The 25,199-nt window shown below is 47.5% G+C and overlaps 2 protein-coding genes across 13 annotated transcripts in view; one reads left to right on the plus strand and one right to left on the minus strand.

Annotated features, from left to right (window-relative positions):
- Positions 1–204: 204 nt before the first annotated feature.
- Positions 205–21,846, plus strand: USP20 (ubiquitin specific peptidase 20). Of its 7 annotated transcripts, none has more exons than XM_085593831.1 (25): positions 205–345; positions 3,247–3,357; positions 3,714–3,767; positions 4,432–4,494; positions 4,626–4,757; positions 5,393–5,489; positions 5,680–5,749; positions 6,327–6,440; positions 7,547–7,625; positions 8,962–9,403; positions 10,286–10,423; positions 11,607–11,719; positions 12,157–12,329; positions 12,791–12,885; positions 13,332–13,365; positions 13,577–13,622; positions 13,902–14,082; positions 14,527–14,653; positions 14,737–14,906; positions 15,516–15,597; positions 15,873–15,981; positions 16,310–16,412; positions 16,659–16,730; positions 17,403–17,597; positions 21,534–21,846. In XM_085593831.1, the coding sequence occupies exons 2-24, from the start codon at positions 3,277–3,279 to the stop codon at positions 17,561–17,563; spliced, it is 2,736 nt and encodes a 911-aa protein (XP_085449957.1). In that variant the 5' UTR covers positions 205–345; positions 3,247–3,276; the 3' UTR covers positions 17,564–17,597; positions 21,534–21,846. The 7 variants fall into 7 exon arrangements, with proteins under 7 accessions (XP_085449957.1, XP_085449954.1, XP_085449953.1 ...); XM_085593828.1 differs by lacking the exon at positions 21,534–21,846 and adding an exon at positions 17,979–19,227; XM_085593829.1 differs by lacking the exon at positions 21,534–21,846 and adding an exon at positions 522–658 and having other exon boundaries at positions 210–345; positions 17,403–19,227.
- FNBP1 (formin binding protein 1) overlaps positions 21,815–25,199 on the minus strand; it is a 93,341-nt gene continuing 89,956 nt past the window's right edge. For all 6 annotated transcript variants that reach the window (XM_085593889.1, XM_085593887.1, XM_085593884.1 and 3 more), the window contains one exon: positions 21,815–24,892. In XM_085593889.1, the coding sequence (XP_085450015.1) occupies positions 24,885–24,892 (8 nt within the window). In that variant the 3' untranslated portion in view covers positions 21,815–24,884. The remainder of the gene's footprint in view (positions 24,893–25,199) is intronic.

A 25,199-nucleotide genomic window follows, 5' to 3' on the forward strand; every position in this document is an offset into this window, starting at 1 on the left:
CTCCTTCACCCGGCTGCTCCCCGCTGACCGAGGCACCGAGCCGCCCTGTTGGGTCCCCGGCCAAACGAGCCGCGGTTCGCCCCTCCAGCCCCGACCCTGCGGGCTGAGCCCCGGCTGCTCGGGGAGCCCTCGGGCCCGACGCGGGACCCCGCGGGGTCAGGGCCGCCACCGCCTCCTCCGCTCGGTCCCGCCCCGCCCCGCCCCGCCGGGCCCGGCCCCCGCCCCGCCCCCGGCCTGCGCGGCGCCCGCCGCTCCTCCGCCGCTTCCCCGCTCCGCTCGGGGCCCGCGGCCCTTCCCGGCGGCCCGGCCCGCGGCGGGGGCCGCGACGCCCCGGGCATCCCGCAGGTGAGCGAGGGCCGCGGGCCGGGGCGGCGGGGCCGTGCGGAGGGAGGGCGGCCGCGCCGCGCCGGGGATGATGCAGCAGCAGCGGCCGCGGGGGCTCCGGCCCGGCTCCTGCCGTGCCCCGGCCTTGGGGCGGCCCCGGCAGCGGGACCTTGCGGCTTTAGGCTCTTTCTCTACAGCCTCGCTCGTGTCCGGCAGCTGTAGTGCCTGTCAGGAGGGGACTTGTATCATGGGGGTCTGCTGCACTTGAGGAGTGGCACAGAGGGCGAGGGGAATTTTCCCGCAGGTGTTTTGTGCCTGAAAGCTAAATCTCTATGTGAGTCGTTGTGTTGTGACCTCCCATAACAAATCAGTGTTTAGACCTTTGCGTGTTGCACATAAACCTGTTTTTCCCATACCTGATACAGCTGCGTGCCAGGAGCACCTGCTTTCTGCTTCTTCCTTGTTAGTAGGGCAGTTGGGTAAATATTTCCTTTTTCAGTATCTCAAGTATAAAATGTCTCAGAGCACAACTGTAGATACCTCTTTCTCTTGGTAGGTTATGCAAGACCAGACCTAGTAGTTGTTTTGTAGATGAACAGTGCAAAGATTTCTTTTATTTGTGCAGTTGCTTCGAAGAATGTCAGCCTGCATGGATCTGAAACTCTTGACAGCTGGCTCTAGCTTTGGTACAAAACCACACAGTTGTTTTAAGAAGAAAAAACAACCAGCAAAAACCTAGAAATGTGTTCCTGTAGATGGCAGAGACGCTGGCTTTGGCAGCAGTTGAAGCGACTGAAAGTAGGTTGCAGTTACGGAGGAACTGTTCTGACATGTTCGTGTACTGTTCTCCCTCAGTGGTGCTTGAGAAAGACAGGCTGAAGGACTTGTTTTAGGATGACTTCTTTTCCCATCATACACAGTACATTTTGACAAGCACAGTTCAACTCTTTGGCAGTGCTTTTATGACATTCCTGGTTTTCTGAGCAGAATTTAGAGCTGTGTGTGCCAGATATAGCTCTTAGGGCAGAGTCGTGGGAAGACAGAAGTTGAATATTTCCCCCTGAACAGTCACAAACCTTATTCTGGTGTATGTGGTCAGGGCTGAGAGGTGAAAATGAGATTTTCCCTGCATTGTTCAGAAAGGGAAGCGCTGTGTGGGAAGATCAGCACCTCAGTGCTGGAGAGTCTAAAGACATGGTTTTGATTTTGAGGAGAGAGGTGATCCCACAGAATGCATTGCAATCATTCACATCCAGAAGATTCTACTTAACAAAGTGTGCTTCAAAACCAGTTCCCAGTTAGCTTAAGATGGTGAAGATATGAAGTCTGGAATTCATTTTAAAACAGTATTTTGTTCATTAGATTTTCTGGGGAACATCTGGGAGAGAGATAAGAAATCAAGGATGGTGAAATAGGAGATGTAGCATTGATAATTTTTTTTTTTTTTAAATTGGATCAGCTGATGCATTTGGGGAAGGGGCCTCTTTTGGTGAAGGAACTCAGAGCCTGAAATATCCCAGTTTTATGTGTTAGTGAAAGCTACTGTTCTCTTGTCATTTGTACTTTCAATCAATATGTGTTACATGGTGCTATGTTCCTTCTGTGTGAAACTACATGAAATTGCTCTGTTATTTGTTAAGCTTCTCTTCACAGGTTACTGAGATCCAGGTCAGCACCCCTGTGGTGTTTTTACCATGCACATATGATTTCTTCTCTCTTTGCTCCTCCCATTAGTATACTGAGTTCTTAAGAGTACTGGTAAAACATTGTAAAATTAGCCTTGAGGTTTATCTTCTGCCAAGACAAGGTGCTAGGCAAGCTTTTTCATTCCCAAGATAAGTGTTGCTGATATGGCCTACTAGTTTATAATTTTTTTTTTTCTTTTCTCCCTGCTGTCAGTGATTTAGACCAGATAAGACTGGGAATTGTTTCAAATGTCCTCAAAATGTGAGAAAAACCAGAGTGTAGCAGCCATGAGGCTGCTGGAGTCATTAACTTCGAGTTAATCAGATTTTTCCACTTCTTTATTGCAATAATGTGGGCTCTTCACATCTGCTTCATTTCTAGCCAACTGTAATATTTTTCGATCCTTGTCTGTGCTATTAATATCACTTATCTTTTCTACTTTTTTAATAGCCATGAGCAAGGTTATTCAAACTATGCTTAAGAAACACAAACTCTTATAGCTGCATGTTACTGAGACATATGTAAAATCTTTTACATATCCACGGACCACCATAAAAGTATTTATTTTGTTCATAAGCTATGAAATCATCTGTTCTTGTGGTGCTTGGATGTACGAGCTGGGTGGAACAGTGTTTTGTTATGTTTTGTAGAGAATTTGAATTATGTGGCTCATACTGTTAAAAATCTACCCATGAAATTGTAAATTCCTCAGAGACTGGAGCCTGCTTATCAGTGTTACAGTTCATTTAAGTCTATTTCCCTCTTGCCCAGCTTCATTTAGAACTAATCATATTTTCAATGTTTGATGAAGTAGTGTAACGAGGAAATGTTAGATCAGCACAGTTGGGTGCATGAAGCTCATAGACACCACAGGCTAAGTACTGGTCATGGGCTGCACCACCTTTCACTTTTCATCAGAGTTTCATGCAAATGAGCTAATTAGATTTGTATCTGTGCAGCTGAAGCTGTGCCTGTGTGCTGAGCGCACCCCATCATCTCTGAAGGCACTTTCCATTATATGGATTATTAGGTTTATTTGTTTCTCTTTCCTCCCCATGACTTTGCTCCTTCCCTGCAATACCACAACACAGCCACTCAGCAGTGGGGCCAGACTGTGCCAGACTTGTTTCAATCTCTGAGCCTTAAAGATAGACATGGAACTCTAATATGCAAAACATGCCCAGGTGTCTTCTTACAGTCATGAGAACAAATCTGAGCCATCAATTTGTGTCATAGGAAACCCTCCTCACATGAGTGTTGGTGAAAATGGGGGATACAAGGGACATCTGTCCTCACCTGGATTCCATAGGAGAGGTGACCAGGGATGATCTGCTGCTCAAATCCAAGGTACAGGGTTGTGGCTCTCAGTTCTTTCCCTTTTAGCTGTTGTGCATGGATTTGCATGTTTGCTTTTTGAAGAAAACGCTGCCTGTCTCCAGAGACTCTCCTTCCCCCAGTAGTGTACCCACATGTTCCATAAAATCACCGTTTGTGACCCCACAAATTTCTCATAGTCATTTTATCCTGCTTGAATGTGTCACTTTAGCTAAAGGGGTGCAATTGTGTGTTTGATTGGAAGTGTGGTGAAAGGAATGAAATACTAAAGGTTGGGCTGTTTTGTAGAGAAGTTTCTCACTCTTTTAGGACTTGGTTATTTAAAAACCAACCAAGCAAACAAACCTTCTTTTATCATGAATATGCAGGGAACTTGCCAGTCTTGTGGAGCTGCGGGACCAAACCTCTGGGCTTGTCTTCAGGTAAAAATGGCTTGTTTGTGTGCATGATGTAGTGGAATTCACTCAAATAGCATTTGTACTGAAAAGAGAGTGGGGAGCAAAGAAGTGGTTCACAGTAGAACTATACACTGTTTTTTGATGGACTCCAAGGAGGAGACTCTCCAGGTGAGAGGGTAACACTGTCACAATCTGACAAGATGTAATAATTCACTCCTTGTAGGGGATTGCCCTTGCTATTCCCAGTAGGAATGAATAAATTCCCCAGTGATGGATGTTGGCTGGGTGTTGCCTGTGCTGGCACCTGTGGAGGGGCCACAGGGTGACACCTTGGAAGTGAGGAGGGAGGGAATCCATGGGACACTGGGGCAGGCAGGGACTGTTTATTTTTACACTGGAATGTCCAGGTTTGGGGCTACTCAGATGAGATCCCTGTTGGAGCAATGGCCTTGGAACAGAGACTTTGCCTGGGTGAAAATCTGGTTCCAGGTTTTCTTTCTTAAATCACATGTAAGTGTCCATCAATTCTAAATTTCCATCTTGTTTTGGGCCCTGAATAAAAAACAGGTTAGAAGACTGGGAGGATAATTCTGAAGTTGTTGCTGCTGCTGGAACTGCAGTTACAGACTGTTTTCTAAAGAGTCTAACTTGATGTGCCCATTGTGCTTTGGCTCTTTCCCCTTTCTAGATTGGTTGTCCTTATGTTGGTTGTGGGGAGTCCTTTGCTGACCACAGCACACTTCATGCACAGGTGAGCTTTTCTCTGTTCCCCACATTTAAACAGACAGAATTGGATTTTCCCTGTTCCATGTCCTGGTAGTCCTGTGCTCCAGCCCAGTCTAGCTACCAGAGGAGATCTGCTGTTTAATTTTCCATTTCCAGGCCAAGAAGCACAACCTGACGGTGAACCTGACCACGTTCCGTGTGTGGTGCTATGCCTGTGAGAAGGAGGTGTTCCTGGAGCAGCGCCTGGCAGCCCAGCCACCCTCACCCCCCAGCAAGTTCCCTGAGCCGGTGGGTCTGTGGCACACAGGGCAGGGCTGGGAGCTTGGCAAGGTTTCGTTTGCCTGGTGTAAAATTAGCCAAGTGATTCCTGCCATGGTGCAGCGTTGCTGTCACGGGGATACCTTCAGTGACAGTGGCTGCCTGTAGCCAGGAGAATACTAGCCCTGACTTACAGGGTGTCCCAGCAAACAGACAGATGACTTAGGGGTGGGAACTAGATGACCTTTGCAGTCCCTTCCAACCCAAACCATTTATGATGCTATGATTCTGTGACTTGAATATCCATTCCGACTTTATTTTTAACCTTTCCAATGGGGTATCTGCATGTGAGAAGAACCTTTCTGTCACATTTTCATTTCCAATGCATTGCCCATGGAAATTTCAGCTGTCAGACAAGAAACACAATGTACTTGTGACACTGCTGCTCATTCCTGATGTTTCTTATCATGTGTGCTGGAAGCAGTAATGACACTATTTCCACTCTCTGCTGCCTCAGTGAGAAGGGTAGACAGTGCAACCTGTTCTTCCTTCTCCTTCTACTTTTCTTGAAGGCTGGCTTGATTTATATGTAAGATAATATCTCTCACAGCTCATCTTTCAAAGCAGGCCTGTGACTGATACTTATTTCTCTGTCTTTAATCTAGGATTCTCCTTTGCCTGCTCACCCTCTGAAAGCTGTTCCCATTGCAGTGGCTGATGAAGGTGAATCTGAATCAGAGGATGATGACTTGAAACCAAGAGGTAACTTTGCATTGAGTTGATGAAAGGGCTGGCAGGGCAAGTCTGCAGTCTGTAGGACTTGCACTGAGAGGGTTCCTGGCAGCAGAATGTGGAGACTGCTTAGAAAGGCCTGGATTCCCTCTCCCTGGGGAGGAATATAGAAAGCAGCACATCTTGAAAGTGATTCATCCCTCTCTTGTTTGTGCTTTAGGCCTTACTGGAATGAAAAATCTTGGGAACTCCTGCTATATGAATGCAGCACTTCAGGCTCTCTCAAACTGGTAGGCATTAGGGCTTTCAGTGTTGCCCTGACTTCACTAAATACCAAAAGTGTCACCTCTGATCTGAAAGCTTCATGAGTCTTGCAAACAGAGATTAGCCAGGCTGGGGACAGAAAAAAATAGTGTTTTTTTAGGGCAACAGAAATGTTACAGTAGGAGATTGAAGGACCAGCCAGCTCTTGGCTATGTACAAGGCTCATGTTTAGACAAATGCTTGAAGTAAAACTTCATCATTTCTGTTGCAACAGAAATTATTTATCCCAGAGAAAGCTGTACCATGTCTCTTTATTCTCTCCACTGATATCATTCTAATAACCTATATCCTAAAACATTCTCTAGCCATCCTGCTGAAACTCAATTCCAGGATCTTTTTTGTACTGAGAACAGGTTCAGATCAGCCTTTTCATTTGATCCAAGTGAGGAGTCACATCTGCATCTGGAACCACTTCTTCCCTTGGTTTAAAATCAGTACCTTAAGCGTGCTTTTGATAAGGCCTGCATGAAGTTTTGATAAATAAATATAAGCAGAGGAGAAATTTCTGTGGGCTGAATTCTTCTCTTTTTCCTTCTCTTGTAGCCCTCCTCTCACACAGTTTTTCTTGGAATGTGGTGGACTGGTCCGGACAGATAAGAAACCTGCCCTGTGCAAAAGCTACCAGAAGTTGGTGTCTGAGGTTTGGCACAAGAAACGGTGCGTGGTGACCCCTGGTCTAACCTGGCCAGGTCTCAGAGGTGTATTAGTTCTGAGGCCTGGCATCAGCAGAGAGGAAATCTGATCCTCAGGGACAAATGCATTGTCTGAGGCAGTGATTTAACCCCTGTGTGGATGGGGATTTAAGGATTCCCTGGGATCCAGGAGATCCCATCTCCTGTGCTGGTGATGAAATGAGCATGTTAATGTCAGTGAAAATAATTCATTCTTAATATTACAATTTTAAAAAGGAAGAGTTTTTTTAAAATATAGTTCCCCTGTTGGCAATGAAGAAAAAATGATAGAGTAAGGGAACTTGGGGCTATCTCCAAATATTTTACATGGACTTCAGTAGCCAGCATTTAATTGCACTGCTCTTGATTAGCAGAGGACTTGATGATTTGGATAGAAAAAGTCATTCAGAGATTTTTAATGAATAAAGTGGAAAATGCAGTGACATTTTGGGAATTGTTTGCTATTGATTCAAATTCTGGACCAGTTCAAAGTATAGTGCAAAATTATGTAGCTCTGTTTAAATCTGAAGATGTCTGCTCTGTGCAATAAATGAAACCCCATCAAAATAGGAATTTAAATGGCACTGCCTGTTTGTCTCAAGTTCATTATTAACAAGGAATAAGTAATATATGGGGCAAGGTGAACTCTGTAGAGGAGGAGGCTGCAGGCTTTGAAGCAATATCATGTCATTTTAACATTGATTGAATTTATCTAATTTACTGGGTGATCAGCCTGCCCAGATTTTGAGACAGACATGGTGCTGGAAAATCAAACAAATTAACTAATTGCTAAACTCTGTTCTGGAAAGAATCACTTCCCACACTCAAAGTGTGACAGAGCTGTAAGTGAAATGTGTTTTGGGGAAGGGTCTCTGGAAAGACAGACTGAAATGATTGCAAGGTGTTTCTGTCTTGGTGTGTTTGTCACCTAGCTCATGCAGCAATCTCTGCTCAGGATTTGTAGTTGCATAATTATCTTTTGGCCTCTTTAACTACACACCACACCCTCTGTTATGGCCTGTTAAACAAACTGGCTCCAAGCCCAACAAGCAAACTGACTCTTTCTTTTTTTCTTTTTCCACATTTAAACAGCCCAAGTTATGTTGTTCCAAGCAGTCTATCCCATGGAATCAAGCTTGTGAATCCCATGTTCCGAGGCTATGCACAGCAGGTGGGGCCTGAAAAAACCCATGCCATTTTTCCAAAGACGGAGGGAGTTTCATTCTTGTAGTGGTGGTGCTTCTGTTTAGAAGGAAGAGCTTGAGCTTGGGAGGGTCATGGCCCTTCTGTGTCTATATCAGTGATCTGATAGAGCACTTGGGTGGGATTTGGGAGACTTGGATTCTTTTCCAGGCTTGACTCTGGCTTGTTGGTACCAAATCAGTTAATTCCCTTGTGTCAGCTTACTCATCTCTGAAATGATGGTGGTCAAATCCTTTATAAACTGCTTTGAGACCTACTGATATCTGCTGTATAGAAGTTTGGTATTATTTATTCATGTCAGAGCTGAGGAACCTGGATAAATCTGCACTAAGAATTCAAAGATATGAATGTTCTATATTCTTTTTCTGGGAAATTACAGCAAAACTAGGTCTTATTTAAAGGTAGTATCCTCTTTTTTTTATTTTGAAGCCTTTATCAGCGTAGCTCTTCTGTTTGTTCTTTATGACAAAATGTAAACAATGAACTATGATTAGAAAATTTACTAGAGAAGTGACAGTGCATCAAAACTGTAATAGTGACAAGAAATCAAAACAAAGAATAAAATTAATGATTAATGAAAGAACTTCTATAGTTGTCTTTGATGTGAAATACGTTGGGTTGGAAAACTCTGATCTGAAGAGATAGATTTGAAAGGTAGGCATGGCAGGCTAAAAGCCAAACTTCATAAGACAACTGAAAGGTCGTAATTAACTTTCTGCAGTTGTCAAAATACCAGCTTGCTTTCCAGCAGCTCCTTTGAAGCCAATGTATCAACTCTTTTACCATGTATTATGAATGTAGGAGCTTGCAGCTAGACTGTATATCTTTGAGTTTCTGGTTCCTCTCCCTGTTTATTAAAGATTTTAATTTGCCCTCTCTAAGAGGTGGCTTGCCATGACTAGAAGTCAGGGTTCCTAAGATGTGTTTGTGGGAAGGAGTCTGTTCCCCTGGGCCTGCTGTTTTCATCAGGTTTCTCCTTGCTTTTTCCCTATTATCTGTTATAAATCCCTGATAAATGCACTCCTGGTTTGCCTTCTACAGTGGCTCTCTGTCTTTTCAAAGTCTTTCAGCTGAAGATATTCAGATAAAAAAAACGGGCCTTTAATGATGTAGGAGTTAAAGCATTTCTGTGACAGACAGGCCCTTTGGTGCATGGCCCTGCTTCAGCTGGGTCTGTGTGCTGCAGAGCAGGCTCACCTTTGTGGGCGCTCTTGGAATCAGCTGTGAATGGAGCCATCTCCTCTTTTGCCTCTCTCATTTGCCACGTTTCTGGCTGGATACTGACATGGAGCCTTGGTTTGCAGGACACCCAGGAGTTCCTGAGATGCCTGATGGATCAGCTCCATGAAGAACTGAAGGAACCTGTTGTTGCAGAGACGAGGGACTTGGACACCAGTGACCAGGAGGACAAGCGGGAGGGCGACCGAAGCCCTTCAGAGGATGAATTCCTCTCCTGTGACTCCAGCAGTGACAGGGGTGAAGGAGAGGGCCAGAGTCGCACCTCAGGGAGCATGGGCAGCAGCTCCCTGGCAGAGACAGAGCTGCTGATCCAGGATGAAGCAGGGAGAGGGATCTCAGAGAAAGAGAGGATGAAGGACAGAAAGTTTTCCTGCGGCCATCGGCGCAGCAACTCAGAGCAGGTGGATGAGGATGCAGATGTTGATACTACGATGATGCCAGTCGATGGCAGAGCCTCACCTGAGATGCTGCCAGCTCCTTGTCCTGCCAGCCCATGTAGGACACCAGGTATACCTCTCTCTCAGTCAGGATATTTCCAGGAAGATGTGTTACCATCCTCCACAGGCACTGTGGTGTAGTGCAGTAGCAAACACATAGTGTGATTGCTCCTTCTCTGTGTTTCAAAAGATTTTGCATCCAAGGTTTTCCTTGGTCCCTGCCTTTGTGCACAATTGCTTTTGTAAGGATGTGTACTTGGTGAGCCCGAGAGGTGCTTAGCCAGGCTGTGAGCTGAGTAAAGGCACAGCAGTGAGAGCTGCCTCTGCCAAGCCTGCAAACACTGTATTGATGCCTTTTAAGACAAAAGGTTTGGTATGTGTATGTCTCTTAATTTGATACACTGGCCTGGAGAAATACTAGCTGTGGAAAAGGCATGGCAGCAGTTATTTGGTAGTGTTGGACTGTGGACTTTGGGGAGAGAAAAGGGAGAGGCACAGTTTGAGTATTTCTGTGTCTCAGGGAAAAGAAAAGAGCAGCAGTGTGGAGTCACCTCAAGCCGAACATATCCGATCTTTCAACGCTTCTTTATGAGTCTCACTCTGCCAGCTGGCACTGAAGGCAGCAATGCTGTCTGTGTGGTTTAGGGCTACAGGAGCAAGCTGCAAAATCTAATTAGTCATAAGTGTGAAAAAATGGCAGGTTGTTTTCTGGGGTTTTTTAGTATGTAATTATTAGCTGTTAGGTACAGCTCTGTATACACTCTCCCCAATGACTGAGGGAGCTGTGTCTGCCAGCCTGTGCAAACAGGACAGTTACTGGACACTGAACTGTTCCTTTGAGAAAGATTCTGTGCTGGAACACAGAGCTAGGCTGATACAGATTGCAGTGTAATTGTCTTTCATAGCTGGGCTTTTCACCAGTGCCCTTTTCCCTCCTCATTGTCCCAAACAGAACCTGACAATGATGCCTATGTGCGCTGCTCCTCACGCCCTTGCAGCCCAGTCCATCATGAAATGCACTCCAAGCTCTCCAGCAGTCCTCCCCGCTCCAGTCCTGCCAGGCTTGGACCTTCCTACATACTCAAGAAAGGTAGTGCAAAGAGGGATTGCTGGGAGGCAAAGGGGAGAGCATGTAGAGGAGGGGAAAGAAGGAATCCATTATGATTCTTGATTAACAGATGTATGTCCTGGATATCAGTGTGTTCTAAAACATTATTTGGTAAAGACTACAGTAAACCTGCAGATAAAATCAAGCTCTGGGCACAGTGATGTTCTAGTGTGTTCTTATACTGGAGCCTCAAATGATCCATGTCTGCATCTGTGTGTTGTGTTTGTCATTAATAAAATGGCTCTCAAGTCCCAGGCAAAAGCTCTGTCCCTTTAGGGGAGTGTGGCAATACATAAACATTTGTCTGCCAGACTTGGAATTTCATGGTATGTGGGCCAGAGAGCTGTAAGATGCTGTTACTGACAGAGCTTCCTGCCTCTTGGTCATCTTGGGCTCACAGGAATGGAATTAGGGCTGCAGATGTCCTTGCAGTGCTGGGAGCACAGTCAGGCTGCAGAATGGAGCCTGGCTTGTGTTGTTATCAAACTGGTCCCTTCATCCCAGAGCAAATTGCAAATCAAAATCTCTCAGCGCTGCATAGTCTGCAAACACAAGGCTTGTGCTTGTACCACTGTCCCTCCAGCTGCTCCATGAGGACATTCTTTCTTTCTTCAGCCCCTTGGCTGAGGTCAGCACAGCTGCAGATGTTCTGGCTGCATGAAAACCACTCTGTCTGCCTGCACGTGTGTGTGGGACAGGGTTTGTTGTTAAACAAAACCTTGCATTTGGCCAATCCCTGCTGTGGAGAGTCCTCTCCAGTGCAAGACACTTGGGGAACACGTGGTAAATATCAGAGGGGAAAAAAAAGGACAAAGTAGAGAGGCAGGTGAGGGGGAGAGGAAGTGAAATGCAAAGCTTGGAGCAAAGTATCACAAGACCTCAGAAAAACTGAGCTGTCTGTGGCAGGGCTGGGCTTCTAAACATGTGAAAGGCTGGAAACAGGAGTTACAGTACAATAATGTCTGCCTCCTGAGAGCCAGCTGGTGTTGGTTCAGTTGGCTTCCTCTCCCTTGTACCACACACAGCAGCAGAGTCCTTTTTGTCTCTTCACAACTTGCCTCGCCATCTCCCTGGGATGGGGTCTGAACATCAGAACAATGCTTGTCCTGTGTTCTTATGTGACTCTGGAGACTTGAGACTGAGAGGGTCATTCCTTGTTTTCCAGCCCAGATGCAGGCTTCTGGGAAAAAGAAGAAAGAGCTCCGTTACCGCAGTGTGATTTCCGACATCTTCGATGGCTCCATCCTCAGCCTGGTGCAGTGCCTCACCTGCGACAGAGTGAGTGGCCTGGGCCCTCCCAGTCACCAGCACAGGCTTTGTGCTTCTAGATCTCTTCCTAGGGAATGGTGCTGCTCTTTCCAAGCCCTGTGGCATGCAGCACCTGCTGATGTGGCCATAGATCATGGCAGGGGAGGTGTGAGAATCTGCCATGCCAAGGAGATGTGTTTCTGTGTTTGCTGATCTGTGTTACTGAGTTAGTTGACCCAGCAGTATCACATTCACATAAGGAAACTGAGTCCAGTGCTACAAAACCTGTGACAGAAGTCAGTGCTGACAGCAGAGAAGAATAATTAGTCACAGAGAGTTACTCCTGCTGCCAGTTCAGGGTTCTAGCCTAGGCTAAATCCAAGCAGTGATAAAAGGTGATGAAGGTCAGATGCCAGCTCCATTACACACACGGGAAACCCTGACCTGTTTCTCTTGGATATTTCCAGGTTTCTACAACAGTGGAGACGTTCCAGGACCTGTCACTCCCAATCCCGGGGAAAGAAGACTTGGCCAAGCTGCACTCTGCCATCTACCAAAATGTGCCAGCCAAGACAGGGGCATGTGGGGACAACTATGCCTCACAAGGCTGGATTGCTTTCATCATGGAGTATATCCGGAGGTGTGTTCCCTCTGCAGGACCTCTGTTTTCTGGGATTTGCCCTGCAGCGCTGGAAGGCAGCTGTCCCTAACCAGTGGTGTTAACATTGGGATCTCAGTTGGAGCCATTCCTTGGAGGACAGCATGTGGTACCTCACAGGGCTTTGAGCCCAAATGTGGACCAGTTGTTACTGCTCCTCTAGATTTCTCACACACCTTGAGAGCTCCTGTGCAGCTGATCAGCCCTTGCTGCTGCCTCAGACTTGCCCACCAGAGCAAATTAATTCCTGGTGTAGTTTTCCAAATTATTTCCAGTTTGAGTAGGAGCATCAGCTGAGAGCAGCTGTGCTTTCCCTGCTCCTCTGGGATGTGGGATGAGCTTAGGACCTACAGCTAGAAGAAAATTTATCATCCACTTGGGGTTTTGTGTGCCAAAGCATTCAGCTATTTTAGTTATAACTCTTAATCCCTTCTCCTCTGCAGATTTGTGGTGTCCTGTATCCCTAGCTGGTTTTGGGGTCCCGTGGTGACACTGGAGGATTGCCTTGCTGCCTTTTTTGCAGCAGATGAGTTGAAGGGTGAGTTTTTTTGGTGGGGTCTGGTAGCATGGAGCAGGATTCTGTATGCATTTTGAAGGCAGATTACATCTCCTAGAAATCCTGCCTTGGTGTGTATTAGAGACTGGCAGTGCCAAAAGCTGGCAGCTCAGCATCTCTGAGCAGGAGGGAACTTTTCTACCTGCTCAGGGGTGGGAAATCCGGGTGAGAGTGTCCTCAGTGTGGAGCAGGCAGAGCTGTTGGTTGGTTGAGTGCTGTGGCTCCTCGGTTTCTTCACTTTCTCATCTTCCCTGCTAATTGGCTGCATCCCTTTCTTGCCTACAGTTACTGATAGAAGTTGTTTTGATCTCTTCTCATCCTGGCCTGCCCAAAAGGCTCTTAATCTTCTTTCTCTGCACTGGAAAGGTAGATGTGTCAGCCTTGTATGTTCTGAGCAGCCACATAATGGCTCTCTTCTCTCCCTACAGGGGACAACATGTACAGCTGTGAACGGTGTAAGAAGTAAGTTGGCATGTTTTGTGTTGCATGTCTGGAGTTTTATTTCTGGAATTTTATTTCTCTATACTGGTATCAGATATTTTGCTGTGTCCTCTGCGTGGACAATTCTGCTGGAATTCAGGATTTGTCTTGGATTCCAAAGTGAGCAAGACTCAGCTGTGCCTTTGTTGATGAAAGAGAGAGTCCTCACAGCTCATTTCTTTTCCTCCCTCAGGCTGCGGAATGGAGTAAAGTACTGCAAAGTCCTCCGGCTCCCAGAGGTGGGTAAAAGCACCTTGTTTCCCATTTCTCTTCTAGCAGGCACTGAGGAGGTCAGAAGGCCAGAGGTAGAAAAAACCCAGCAGTTTTTTTGGTGGCAAAAAAATCTGATCTGTATTTAGATCAGAAGAGACTTTCTCAGTCTAAGCTAGTGAGCCAGCAGGATTCATGAGAAACAGGCAAAGAACTCCTGCAAAGATCAGACACACAGAGATGTGCTGTGCTTCCAGAGCTCCCATGGCAAAACTGCCCTTTGGTGTCCTCTGCTCTTGGTCTTTTAGATCCTTTGCATCCACTTGAAACGGTTCCGGCACGAGGTGATGTATTCCTTCAAGATCAACAGCCACGTCTCCTTCCCCCTGGAAGGGCTGGATCTGCGACCCTTCCTGGCCAAGGAGTGCGTGTCCCAGATCACCACCTACGACCTCCTGTCTGTCATCTGTCACCACGGCACGGCTGGCAGTAAGTCCTTCTCTGGAAGAGGAACAGGAAGGGAGGAGCGTGAGTGAGGCAGGAACGTGGTCGGGGTAGCCACCACCTCTGCTGGGCTGAAGGGCAGCAGGAGACCCCCTCCATTCTCAGCCTGAGCAGCCTCTGCCCTTTGGAAAGTGAACTGAGCAGCTTCTGGCAGATCCCCTGCAGCTCTTTCAGCCTCCCCACAGGCTTGGCTCAAACCCTTTCCCACTGTTCAGTCTTGCTGAGAGGCTTTTCTAAGGAAGGCAAATCAGAGTGACAGTGCCAGGCTCTGCTGCTCCAGCAAAGCTTGCCTGAACAGGAATTATCCTTTTTTTTGTCTCTCTCTCTGTTCTGTGCCAGCAGCTAATCCTGTTTGTGCTGCTGACATTATCCCAGGCCTGCCTTCTGTCTGCACTGCAGATCCCAGCAGTGCTGTGCTTTCTGTTCCAGGTGGCCACTACATTGCCTACTGCCAGAACGTGATCAATGGCCAGTGGTACGAGTTCGATGACCAGTACGTCACCGAGGTTCACGAGACTGTGGTGCAGAATGCAGAAGCCTATGTGCTGTTCTACAGGTGAGCTGTGCCCTCAGCCCTTCCTGGCTACAGAGCACCTGGAAATGCATTTCACAAATGGAGTTCTCCTTTCCCTGCTCCAGGAAAAGCAGTGAGGAGGCTGTGCGAGAGCGTCAGAAGGTCGTGTCCCTGGCCAGCATGAAGGAGCACAGTTTGCTCCAGTTCTACATCTCTCGAGAGTGGCTCAATAAATTCAACACCTTTGCTGAGCCTGGGCCCATCACCAACCACACCTTTCTGTGCTCCCATGGAGGTAAGGCTGCTGGACCTGGGAGCAGCACCTTTGATGCTTCCTGGTGCATTAACAATGCAGGAAAAAGCTCCAGCTGCCATCCTGATACTGGGAAGCTGCTTTGGGATCCTCTTTGGCAGAAACTCCAGCCTGCTCGGGGAGGGATGAGACAATTACCCATTGTGCTGCTGGTTGCAGGCCTGGGGGGATGTTTAGTGCTGGGAAACAACAGTTCTCAGTTCTCACTGTTTAAAAACAAACCTGTAGAAAGCAGATAGGGCAGGGTTTATCTGTGTTACCCTGTCAGCAGGGCTGGCCCTCGGGGGTTTGTTTGGAGAAGGGAGTAGATAGCACATCTGACTCTGCTGCTGTTTCATCAGCCATGCTGAGGAGCACTCAGTGTTCATAAATCTCTCTTCTAAATTGGAAATGAAGCACTTGATTAGAAATTAGGGCTATGGATTGAGAAACCCCCACAGTTAATGAACTTCTGACTGTCTTCCATTGGCAAAGGACAAAGATTCTGGAATCAGAGTTCTCAGAAAGGAAAATCTGCCTTTTTATCTGTGTCTGTTTACACAGCAATAATGAGATCCCTGATTAACTCTTCCACTTGCTTTTCCTCCACAGGGATTCCTCCTAATAAATACCATTACATTGATGACCTGGTTGTGATTCTGCCCCAAAATGTGTGGGAATATCTCTACAACAGGTGAATATGGCCATTCCATTCTTCCTTCCAGTATTTGTAGAGTGTCCTGGTCTAAGCCAGGATGAGCTGTATCAGTGCCTGTCCCAAAAGGATAGCAAGAGATAAGCCAGAAGAGCAGAAGTGTGGCTGAGTAAAGGCAGCTCTGTGCCCTCAGCTGCAGATGCACCTCCCTTGCCAGTGTCTGGAGTAGTATAAAAATCTCTGTGGGATGCAGGGCTGGGAAGAGTTTCCACTGTGCTGCAGATCTCCATTGGCCTCCCTCTCCCTGTGCCCAGGTTTGGGGGTGGCCCTGCTGTGAACCATCTGTACGTGTGCTCCATTTGCCAAGTGGAGATCGAAGCCCTGGCCAAGCGCAGGAGGATCGAAATCGACACCTTCATCAAGGTTGGCAGGGAAGCAGCTGGGAGCAAGGCAAAGGGCAGGGGTGGGAAATGCAGGCCTGGAAATCTCCTGCCTGTTTTCCAGGAGACTGGCCTGGGGGTTCCCCAGTGCAGAGGGGCAGCTGGGGCATGGGAATGCTGTGCAGAGAGAAAGTGTGAAACCATCCTTGTCTTGTGCCTGCTCTGGTGAGCAGGAGCAGGGTGTGAGGAAAGAATTCCATGGGGCTCTTCTGGAGGATGGCAAGGCTGCCTTACAGTTAATAATAGAAGGGCCCCCACAAGATCTCAAGAGGGACTAAGTCCTTCCTATTTCTCTGTTTCTGCTCTCCCAGCTGAACAAGGCTTTCCAGGCAGAGGAGTCTCCAAGTGTCATCTACTGTATCAGCATGCAGTGGTTCCGGGAGTGGGAGGCCTTTGTCAAGGGCAAGGATAATGGTAAGGATCAGACATGGGGTCTGTCAGGGGGGACAGGGGGAATGGAAACGAGTCCATTTGCTGGTCTTGGCTGAGCACTGCCCCTGGCTGGGGTGACAAGGCTGGGCAGGGTTCAGGCACCAGCCACTGGGGCTGCCTGCAGGTCCCCAGGGTAGAACAAAAATGACCAAGAGGAGTTAGGACAGCATCTGAAGCTGGAGGCAGCAAGGAAATCAGATGGTTCTTGACATGTTTGTTCTCCTGCAGAGCCCCCTGGACCAATTGACAACACCAAGATTGCCCTCACGAAACCAGGTGGCCACGTGCAAGTCAAGCAGGGTAAGGCTGGTGCTTACTGCCTGTGCTGCTCCCAAAAGGTAAAGGAGACTGTTCCACTGGATCTGGCTGTGCATAATGAAGGCACAGAGCCAAGATGGTGTTGCAGAGGATGACAGTTCTCTACCCAGCCCCTGCCCTGAGTGAGGCAGTTCTCCAGTGGCAGCTTCTGCATGACCAGATTGCTGCTGTGACTGGTTCTGCAGACCCCCAGCTCCAGCCTTGCTCTCCCCAGGCCCCTTGCACCACTCCCCTTTGTGCTGGAGCTTTGATCTTGTGTTGCTTTTCATATGGTCTTCAAGCAGCATCTGTTGTGGTCCAGCTCCCAAAGTTAAAACAGCCTCAGGTTGTGCCTGGCAAGGTTTAGATTGGATAGTAGGAAAAATTTCTATATGGGAAGGGCTGTCAGGGTTTGGAAGAGGCTGCCCAGGGCAGTGGTGGAGTCGCCACCCCTGGAGGGATTTAAAAGAAGTGTAGATGTGGTGTTTGTGGACATGGATTAATGGAGAACACACTGGTGCTTCCAGCAGGTGACACTGCAGGGGCTTTGTGCAGGGACCACGGGTGTCTCCTCCTCCTGGGATGGGCCTTTGGGGGGAAGCCCTGGCATTGTGGTGTCCTGACCTGTCCCTGCTGGTGCATCCAGTGATGGCTGTTCCACTGTTTCCCTTCCAGGTGCTGACTATGGGCAGATCTCCGAGGAGACCTGGGTTTATTTAAGCACCCTGTACGGAGGGGGCCCCGAGATTGCCATCAGGCAGAACGTGGCCCAGGTGCAGGAACTGGAGAACCTCCACGGGGAGCAGAAGATTGAAGCAGAGACACGTGCAGTGTGATCTGTGCAGATGGGGCAGGGCAGGGATGGCACAGGTACCTCTGTGGGGGACGAGAGGCTGGGAATCCTGAGGGGTGGAAATCCTCCCTTGTCTGGGACAAGGTGTGTGCAGCACTCCCGGGGCAGGCAGGCTTCCTCCTCCTCCTCCTTTCATGTGGCTCTGAGCAGGGAGAGATGCTGGGAGAGACTGGACAAGGCTCTGCACCTCACCTCTGGCTGAAGCCGTGGTCTGAGGCTGCAGCCACAGTCACAGGGTTGTCCTGACCCGAGCCCTCTCCCTTCCCTTTGTACACCAAACCAGCACTCCCAGCTTGTCCCCAGTGCACTGAGCTCTGCTCCATTGCAGGTTTTGCTTTTGGCACTTCTGTTTTTAATTGAAACATGTAAAGATAATGAGACATTATTTATGTTTCCAGCAGGCAGTGTTGCAACCAGAGAAACCTGGTTTTGAGTCTGAGTAAAGCCACGAGGACTCCTGTGGTTTTGTGCTGGTGGTGCTGTCACAACTTCCTAGTTTTGCTCTTTATCCAATTCTTGCAAATTTGGTTGCAGTCAGCTAAGAAATTTGGAAAGAAGCTATTCCCTTCTCCTTTCACTCTCAAACTCACGCCTCCATGGTCCTGCAGAATTTTATTTTCTCCTCATGTCTGATCTCCTCCATTCAGCACGGTTTTGGACAACAAAGCTGAAAGGCTCCTCCTTGCCAGAGCCTTGCTCAGAGTGGCCCTGCCTGAGCCTGTGTCTGTCTGCCCTCAGTGGTGAGGAGCTGAGGAGGGGCCCCTTTGTTCACAGAGCCCCTGCAGAGGGGTCACCCAGGCCTGGGGAGGGGGCCTGGCTGAGCAGGGCCCAGGCTGGTGAAGCAGCTTTTTAGGAACAAGCTCTTTCTGCAAACAAGCCCCCACCTGTGTGCTGAGGTCATTCCAGATGTCCTTTGTGTGTACAGTGGCTCATTTAATCAGATTGCTCCCAGATCTGCTGCCACCAATGCAGCAGAGACAGGAATGAGGGCAAAAAAGGCCAAATTCCACTTTTCTCAGCAGGGCTATTCTTAACATGCTTTTTGTTCATCTTGCAGCAAGGCAAGAGCTTAATCCTTAATTAGTTTAATGGAGGCAGAGCTGCCTCCAGGGCCTGAGGAGCCAAACTCTGTTCATGGTGTGGGTGATGCTACAGCACCAAGTCTGAATGGTGCCAGACACTGCATGGAGCTGGGACCTCCTGAGCTCAGGAAAAATGGGAGGGAAAGAAAGGCTGCTCCTTGAGTTAGAGATAGAAGGGGGTAGGACAGGGGAATCTGAGAAGAAAATGTGGCCTTCATGGGTTTTTTTAATTTATTTTTTTTTTCTTCAGATCAAGTATTTGTTGCATGAAGCAACTTCTTGTCTATAATTGATTCAAGATGTTAATTTTACAATTCTGTTCATGGGATGCTTGTTTATGCCCGAGGGGAGGTCAGAGAATGAGCCACTGTTGAGATTCTCATTGTTCCAAGCTGTCTTTATTCCCCAGTGCAGCAGCCCTGGGATCTGCTGCAGAGCCTGCAGGGCTGCATGTCTGTGTTGTCTGTGTTCCAGAGGGTGCTGTACAGACTGTAGTGACACTCCTGTGCTTCAGTGTTAGACCTTGTGCTGAAAGTGGTACAATAAATACATGTGCATTCAACAAGGCCTGCCTTGCCTGCTGAGAGGGGCTGACAGCTCCAGGGAGCAGGGTGGGGAAGGAAGAAAAAAAAAATTAAATATAAAATCAAATCCAAACTTCCTGCTGACCAGAGGCTGTGTGGGGACAGCAGCAAGAGGAGTCTGAGGCCACTAAACCATCCTGTGCCCATTCGGAGGGCACCTGCCCCTTCAGACCTCCCTTCACCTTGCATCAACCCCACTGCACCTGAGAGTGCCTCAGAAAGCCTGGGGGCTCTGGATGTGCTACTCATTGACAATATTATTATCCTGGAAGTAACTTGCAGGGGAAGGAGTTGAAGTTTCATTGAGCTGTTCCAGGATTCTACAAGAGTTTCCTGTCACTGTTGTGTGGCCAAATGTCCCTGCTGGTCCATTCCCCTCCCTTGGTAACACAGCCTGTTCCCCAGGGAACACCAGGCTCTGGGACTGGGAATTAAGAGTTTCTAAAGCAGCCTGAGGGGCTGGAGCAGCAGGAATTCCCTGCCCAAGTGAGTGATGCAGCCTCAGCTGGAGCCTGAAATGTTTGAAGGAGCAGAGCTGGAGCTGGGTAATAAGAACTTGCAGTTTGTTCTTGAGCAGCTTGGAGTCAGCTGCCCAAACTTGGATCTTCCAAACAAATCTCTCACCTGAGCAGCTGAGCAGCTCCAAACCTTCCCAGAGCCACCAAGAACTGCCCTCAGGGACTGCTCAGGGTCACACAAACAGCTCCAGGGCTGCTCTGGCAAAGCCCTGACTGCTCTGGGTTACCTCTGCCTAGTCAAGCACTCGAGGGTTAGTTCTGCCTCCTGATTTCACCTGAGATCCAACTGCAGCCTTGCTCTCCTCCAGCTCCACTGAGGCAGCCGTGGCATTCCTGAGCACACCTCAGACACAGCTCTGGGAGCCAGTGCCAGTGCTGATCTCTCATCAGTTCTCTTTGCAAATAATTTCTCCCTTTTTTTATCAGGTCCCTTTGCCAATTGCAAAAAAGAGGAGCAGAAAGAACTGTTCATTCAGTTGGAGCAAACCTCAGTGTTAGATTATCTACTCCCTCCCCTCAGTTCAGTTCCTGTGTGCCCCTCCTGTTCCTGGAGCAGAGCCATTGCTCTGTTGTAGCTGTGACACAAACTCCCTACAAAAACCTTATTCCATTTTCTTCTCCCTTTTTGCTCAGCTCTACACCCCCAGCTCTCCCTCACCCCTTTGGTTGTGCCTTTTCTATTTAAAGTCAGCAGTGCTGATTCTGTGAAAGATAAATCCAAGTCAGAGCCAGAGGAACACCCCCTCCTATTCATTATTGCCCAAAACTAAAGCCCAGCAGCCTGTCACAAACAGCTCTGATCTGTCCTGAGCTGACAGGGATGTTAATTAGTGCTGGCAAAGAACAACTGAAATCCTGCTGAAGAAATGTAGCAGCTTGACTGTATTAAACAAAAATAATCTCTAGATTATTTGGCAGATGAAAGGACCACCAGGTGTCACCTACTGAGTGGGAAAACTGCAAATTTTCCTGGCTCTTGGATGGGCTCTTTGCAGTGACCTGGGCCAGGGGGTGATGGAGAAGCTGGCCAAGAGCTGGGGGCTTTTCTCAGCTGGACACACACACACACATCATTCACAACCCTGCACACCAGAATGGAATTGTGCATCTCAGCCAGAGTTCCAGGAATGTGCCTGGGCTTTGGATTATCTGGAGAAGGGAGGCATTGCTGTGTTGGACACACGTGCACATCCACACATCGCTGCCCAAACCATTCCTTACCAGCCTTGCAACAGCCTGAGTTTTAATATAAAACCAATCAGCATCAAAAACATCTGCCAAGACTTCCAGATAAACCAGAGCACTCACCACAGGCATTCCACAGTACAGTTCTCTCTTCAGATGAAACCTTTCCCCCAGGTTTCCAGTTCTCATAGGCTCCTACTGAAAAAGCACAATCCACCTGCCCTTGCCAACACCAGCTCCAGCCCATCTTTCTTTCTCCTCACATGACTAAGTTGAAAAAACCCCAACAAATAAACAACCCAACAACTTCATTCTCTCTTCAATGCCAGCTGGAAAGGTCAAAGTTTGATAAAATCAAATCTCCAAGTGACCTGATGGGACCCAGCTCTGTGGGACAGTGAGGTACAGACAGAGCCAAATTATTACTCCTGAAAAATTCAGTAGGAAATAATATAAAATAAAAAAACAAAACCAAAGCAGCAGGTACCACGAGTGAAAATGTGTCCTCACTTTTCTGAAGAGAGAACTAGGAACAGCACCACACCGGAATGTGTTGATCCATTTGTTCCGTGTCCATTTCACAGCTGGAAGCAAAACCCAAATCCACCCCACAGTCAGGAAGAATAATGAGGAGTAAGAGAGCAGCTCTGGGGAGTTATAATCTGAATTAAAGCAGCAGCCACAGGCAAATTCAAATTCCCTCTCTGCACTGGACACGTCTGTGGGAAGCAGCAGCTCCTGGAGAGCGATGGCTGCACCTCAAGAGCCCCAGCAAAGAGGCACCAACTTTTCTGTTGGGGAAAAAGAAGCAATAAATCCATTTTTCTTCCTGTCTGGCTGATTAAAAAGGTCCAATAAAACTGTATTTCTGGAATTAAATGTTTATTTAAATATGCAGATGACTTTGTTTCATTGCTACAAGGTCAATATTCGCTTTCAAATGGAAGCACTTTATTTGATTGAATTCTGTCTCCAGAAATGAATGGGCAACACCAGAACCTTTTACATTGGCAATGAAATCACAACACTGAGATGCCACCGAGATCTCGAGATCAGTGCTCAAACACACATACACACACATATACAAATAAAAAAGTGCTCGACATCATCCTGTTAAAATAGAATTTGGCTTCTTTTAGGTCTTCTGACATTTCAGGCAGGAAAACAAAAAACCAAAGAACAATATGCATCAAACTAAATGAGCTTCTGAAAAATACTCAGCATTAAACACAACTTTGAGTATCAGTAAATATGTTTCTTCTCTATTTACAGATGTTAAGAAAGGGCATTAGAGACTTTTGCTGGGGATCATGAAATTTCATAGGATGTACAGTCCACACTGCTGGGCAAGATTAGTAAATCCAAGCAGAGTTTTTATAAACCAGACACATATTTAGTTCTTCAGCATTTGCCAAAGGTAAATTCTACAAAAATTATTTATTACCCTGAATAATGGCAGCAGAGTAAACGTGTGCAGACTATGAGATATGACTGTGACTATTTCTTAAATAAGTTTTAAGATCCAGGCTTTTGGGAACTACTTGCCAAGTTTATAAAAACTCCATACATGGTCTTTTATTAAAACTTCAGGAATCAATCAGTCAGCTAAAGCTAATGCTCCTTCTACAGCACAATTTCGAAACACAGACATTGCAATTGTTCCACAGAGGCTGACAATAATATACTGTCCACCCAGATTAAATATAGAAAAGCAAACTTTGATCTGATTTTTTACATAGATGGCACAACAATAGGTGAAAATGAATTCTTAGCTGCTGATTCAACAGTGCATTGGACACGAGAATAAAAATACTGCAGCTAAAAATATTTTAAGGATATTTTTGCACACCTGTTAATTGTTCAACCCTTTAGATCCCCTGGCAGGTGGAGACCACAAAGCCACAGGTGCCAAACGTGGGGATCCCATTCTGCTCTTGATGTGGACAGCTCAGTGGCCACAGCAGCAGCAGTGATTTATGGATTCTGACCCTCCAGTGCTGCACAGAACAGCCCCAGCATTGGTGCTGCCTGTGCCCAGCACATTTGGGTTGGGTTTAAATCACAAACCTTCTGCTGGTTCCTGCTGGCAACTCCTAAGCACCATCACACAACAGCTACAGAATGAACTGTAGCACCAAAGGACTTTGTAAAAACAAGAGTTGGCATCTTAAATGGAGAGAAAGGGACAGAATTATGAACACCACACATAACCCAGCTCAAAAATCACTTCATCCCCTGTAGGGACAGCCCAGGCCACCCCCAGCACAGAGAGTCTGAGGTTCTGGGATGTGTTTTGATGTGCTGACCCTGCAGGACAGCCCAGCAGGCAGCAGAACAACACTCACCTGCCTGCAAACAAACCCTGAGAGGTTTCATTTTGGGGTCACTGCCCATAGTGGCTTCCATGTAACATTTCTCAATTTGTGGGGATTGTACAGAATATGCAGGATTTAGACTAGAGCCAGTAGATTCCCCCAAACAAGGTGTGGATCCATGAATAAATTTGGCCCTCAGGAGCTATTTAGTGGCAGCTGATTCTTGCAGGGCTCAAACATGTCCATGACTGCAAAACCAAGCAATGGTAACAATTCAGGGGAAACCAAGTTAGAATATGGAAGTTAGTAGAAGTTTAGAGAAGAAATTAACCCTTTGTTAGGCAGTTGAAGTCCAGACCATGTGATTTTTGGAGATATTGTAGCTCTCTTACCACTGTATGACATGATAAAGTGCAGAATCACTTATCCTACTTCTGCTTCAAACCAAACTATGTGAAAACAGGGTGGTCACAATTCCTGTCTGGCTGCTGGGTCCAGGTCCAGTCCACGACAAGATGGGAGAAGGAAACAGTGCAGTTTCTAATTTTTTTTTTCCTTTCCTCATTTATCTAAAAAAACTCTGTTATTCCAACGTGAACTGATGAGAACGCACAGGAGGTCATGCAAAAAGAGAAGGCAGGTCTGAAGTGCTGAAAAACAAACCAACCAAAAGAAAACTGCAGAGAGATTAAACCACGAGCCACAAAATAACGTGACCCTGAGGAAGGTGGGCGCAGGCAAGGCAACAGGGCGAGCATGCAGGCTGAAACAGAGCCAAACGGGGCCTGTGAGCAGCAGCAAGGGCTGCCAACCAAAATGCCACTGTCTGTGTCTGTGTGTGTGTCTGTGTGTGTGTGAGGAACAGCAGGGACACAGGAGGGAGCAGACAGAACAAGCAGGAAAACAAGTACATACGTGAGCTTGAAGGGTTTCAGGAAACAGCAGGGTCAGAGGGGTTTAATACCTGGAATGAGCATCAGCCTGGATTTGAAAAAAGAGAAATAAAGGCTGACAAGTATTAGTGACCTTTTGGGGAAGGCAGAGTGTTGAATGATGCATGTGGATCAGATTTGATATTGACACATTGAGAGCTCAGTCCAGCTGCTGTAGCACTGCTCCAGGGAGGTTTTCACCTCCTTTCCACGCTCTCTGGTGAGAGCACCTGCAGGTTTAGCACTAAAGGCACCGTGTGAAATGCTGATGGACCAGTGTATACATCAGATGGACTGAGGGACAAGGGGACAGAAGACAGACCAGAACATGCTTGGGACTCTCTGGCTGTCCAAGGGCAGCCAGCAGTTCTCTGACAGAAGTTGGGAGGGATTGGGTTGGGGGAAGTGTGTGTTATGTTTGACAGAGGGGCTGTGCCAGGCTGGCAGAAGGGTGGGAGAGGCTGATAAGGAAATCCGAGCCACAGGTAGCATGCCATGGAAAAGAGCAAGCGTCTGAATGGTACTGGGATGGAATTTAGGTCTCAATTTTTCAAGTGGGAAGTCCAGACAAGAGTGGGAGTCTGGCTTTCCGTGGGTGTGTTTTAACTGCCTGCAGGGTAAACAGACCATTTTGTTTCTCCTTCTGTGACAAGCTCGCCCCGAGGTTCTTGCACCAGCACAAACACCTTTAGGAATCTAAAACATAAGAAAGACAAAAAGAAAGAGACTGGATTAGAAAGAGGCTGGGGGAAATGGGGTCCCTTAAGAGCAGCTCTGCCTGCAGGAGGTTAAAGGAAATAAAGCAATGAAGCATCTGCTTCTACCAGGGCTCAGGAAGGCTCCTGACTCAGAATCCCTTCACCCTCAGCCCTTCCCTCCTGCCTGGGATGAGCATCACTGGGATTCTGCTGTGCTCTGGGAGTAAAGCACAGGGGCAGGACCCTGCCAGCACCTGCTTCTTTCCACTGAGAAAACAAACAGCTTTTTCATTTTCTGCCTGCAC

Source organism: Lonchura striata, chromosome 17 (assembly GCF_050655825.1).
Source record: "Lonchura striata isolate lonStrDom1 chromosome 17, ASM5065582v1, whole genome shotgun sequence".
Lineage (NCBI taxonomy): Eukaryota > Metazoa > Chordata > Aves > Passeriformes > Estrildidae > Lonchura > Lonchura striata.

Excerpts from the sequence above, each read along its gene's own strand:
- USP20 (XM_085593831.1), top strand. The coding sequence starts at position 3,277 with ATGGGGGATACAAGGGACATCTGTCCTCACCTGGATTCCATAGGAGAG. Across the intron at positions 15,598-15,872 it reads TGGGAATATCTCTACAACAG|GTTTGGGGGTGGCCCTGCTG; the intron begins GTGAATATGGCC and ends CCCTGTGCCCAG. Across the intron at positions 16,731-17,402 it reads CCACGTGCAAGTCAAGCAGG|GTGCTGACTATGGGCAGATC; the intron begins GTAAGGCTGGTG and ends TTTCCCTTCCAG.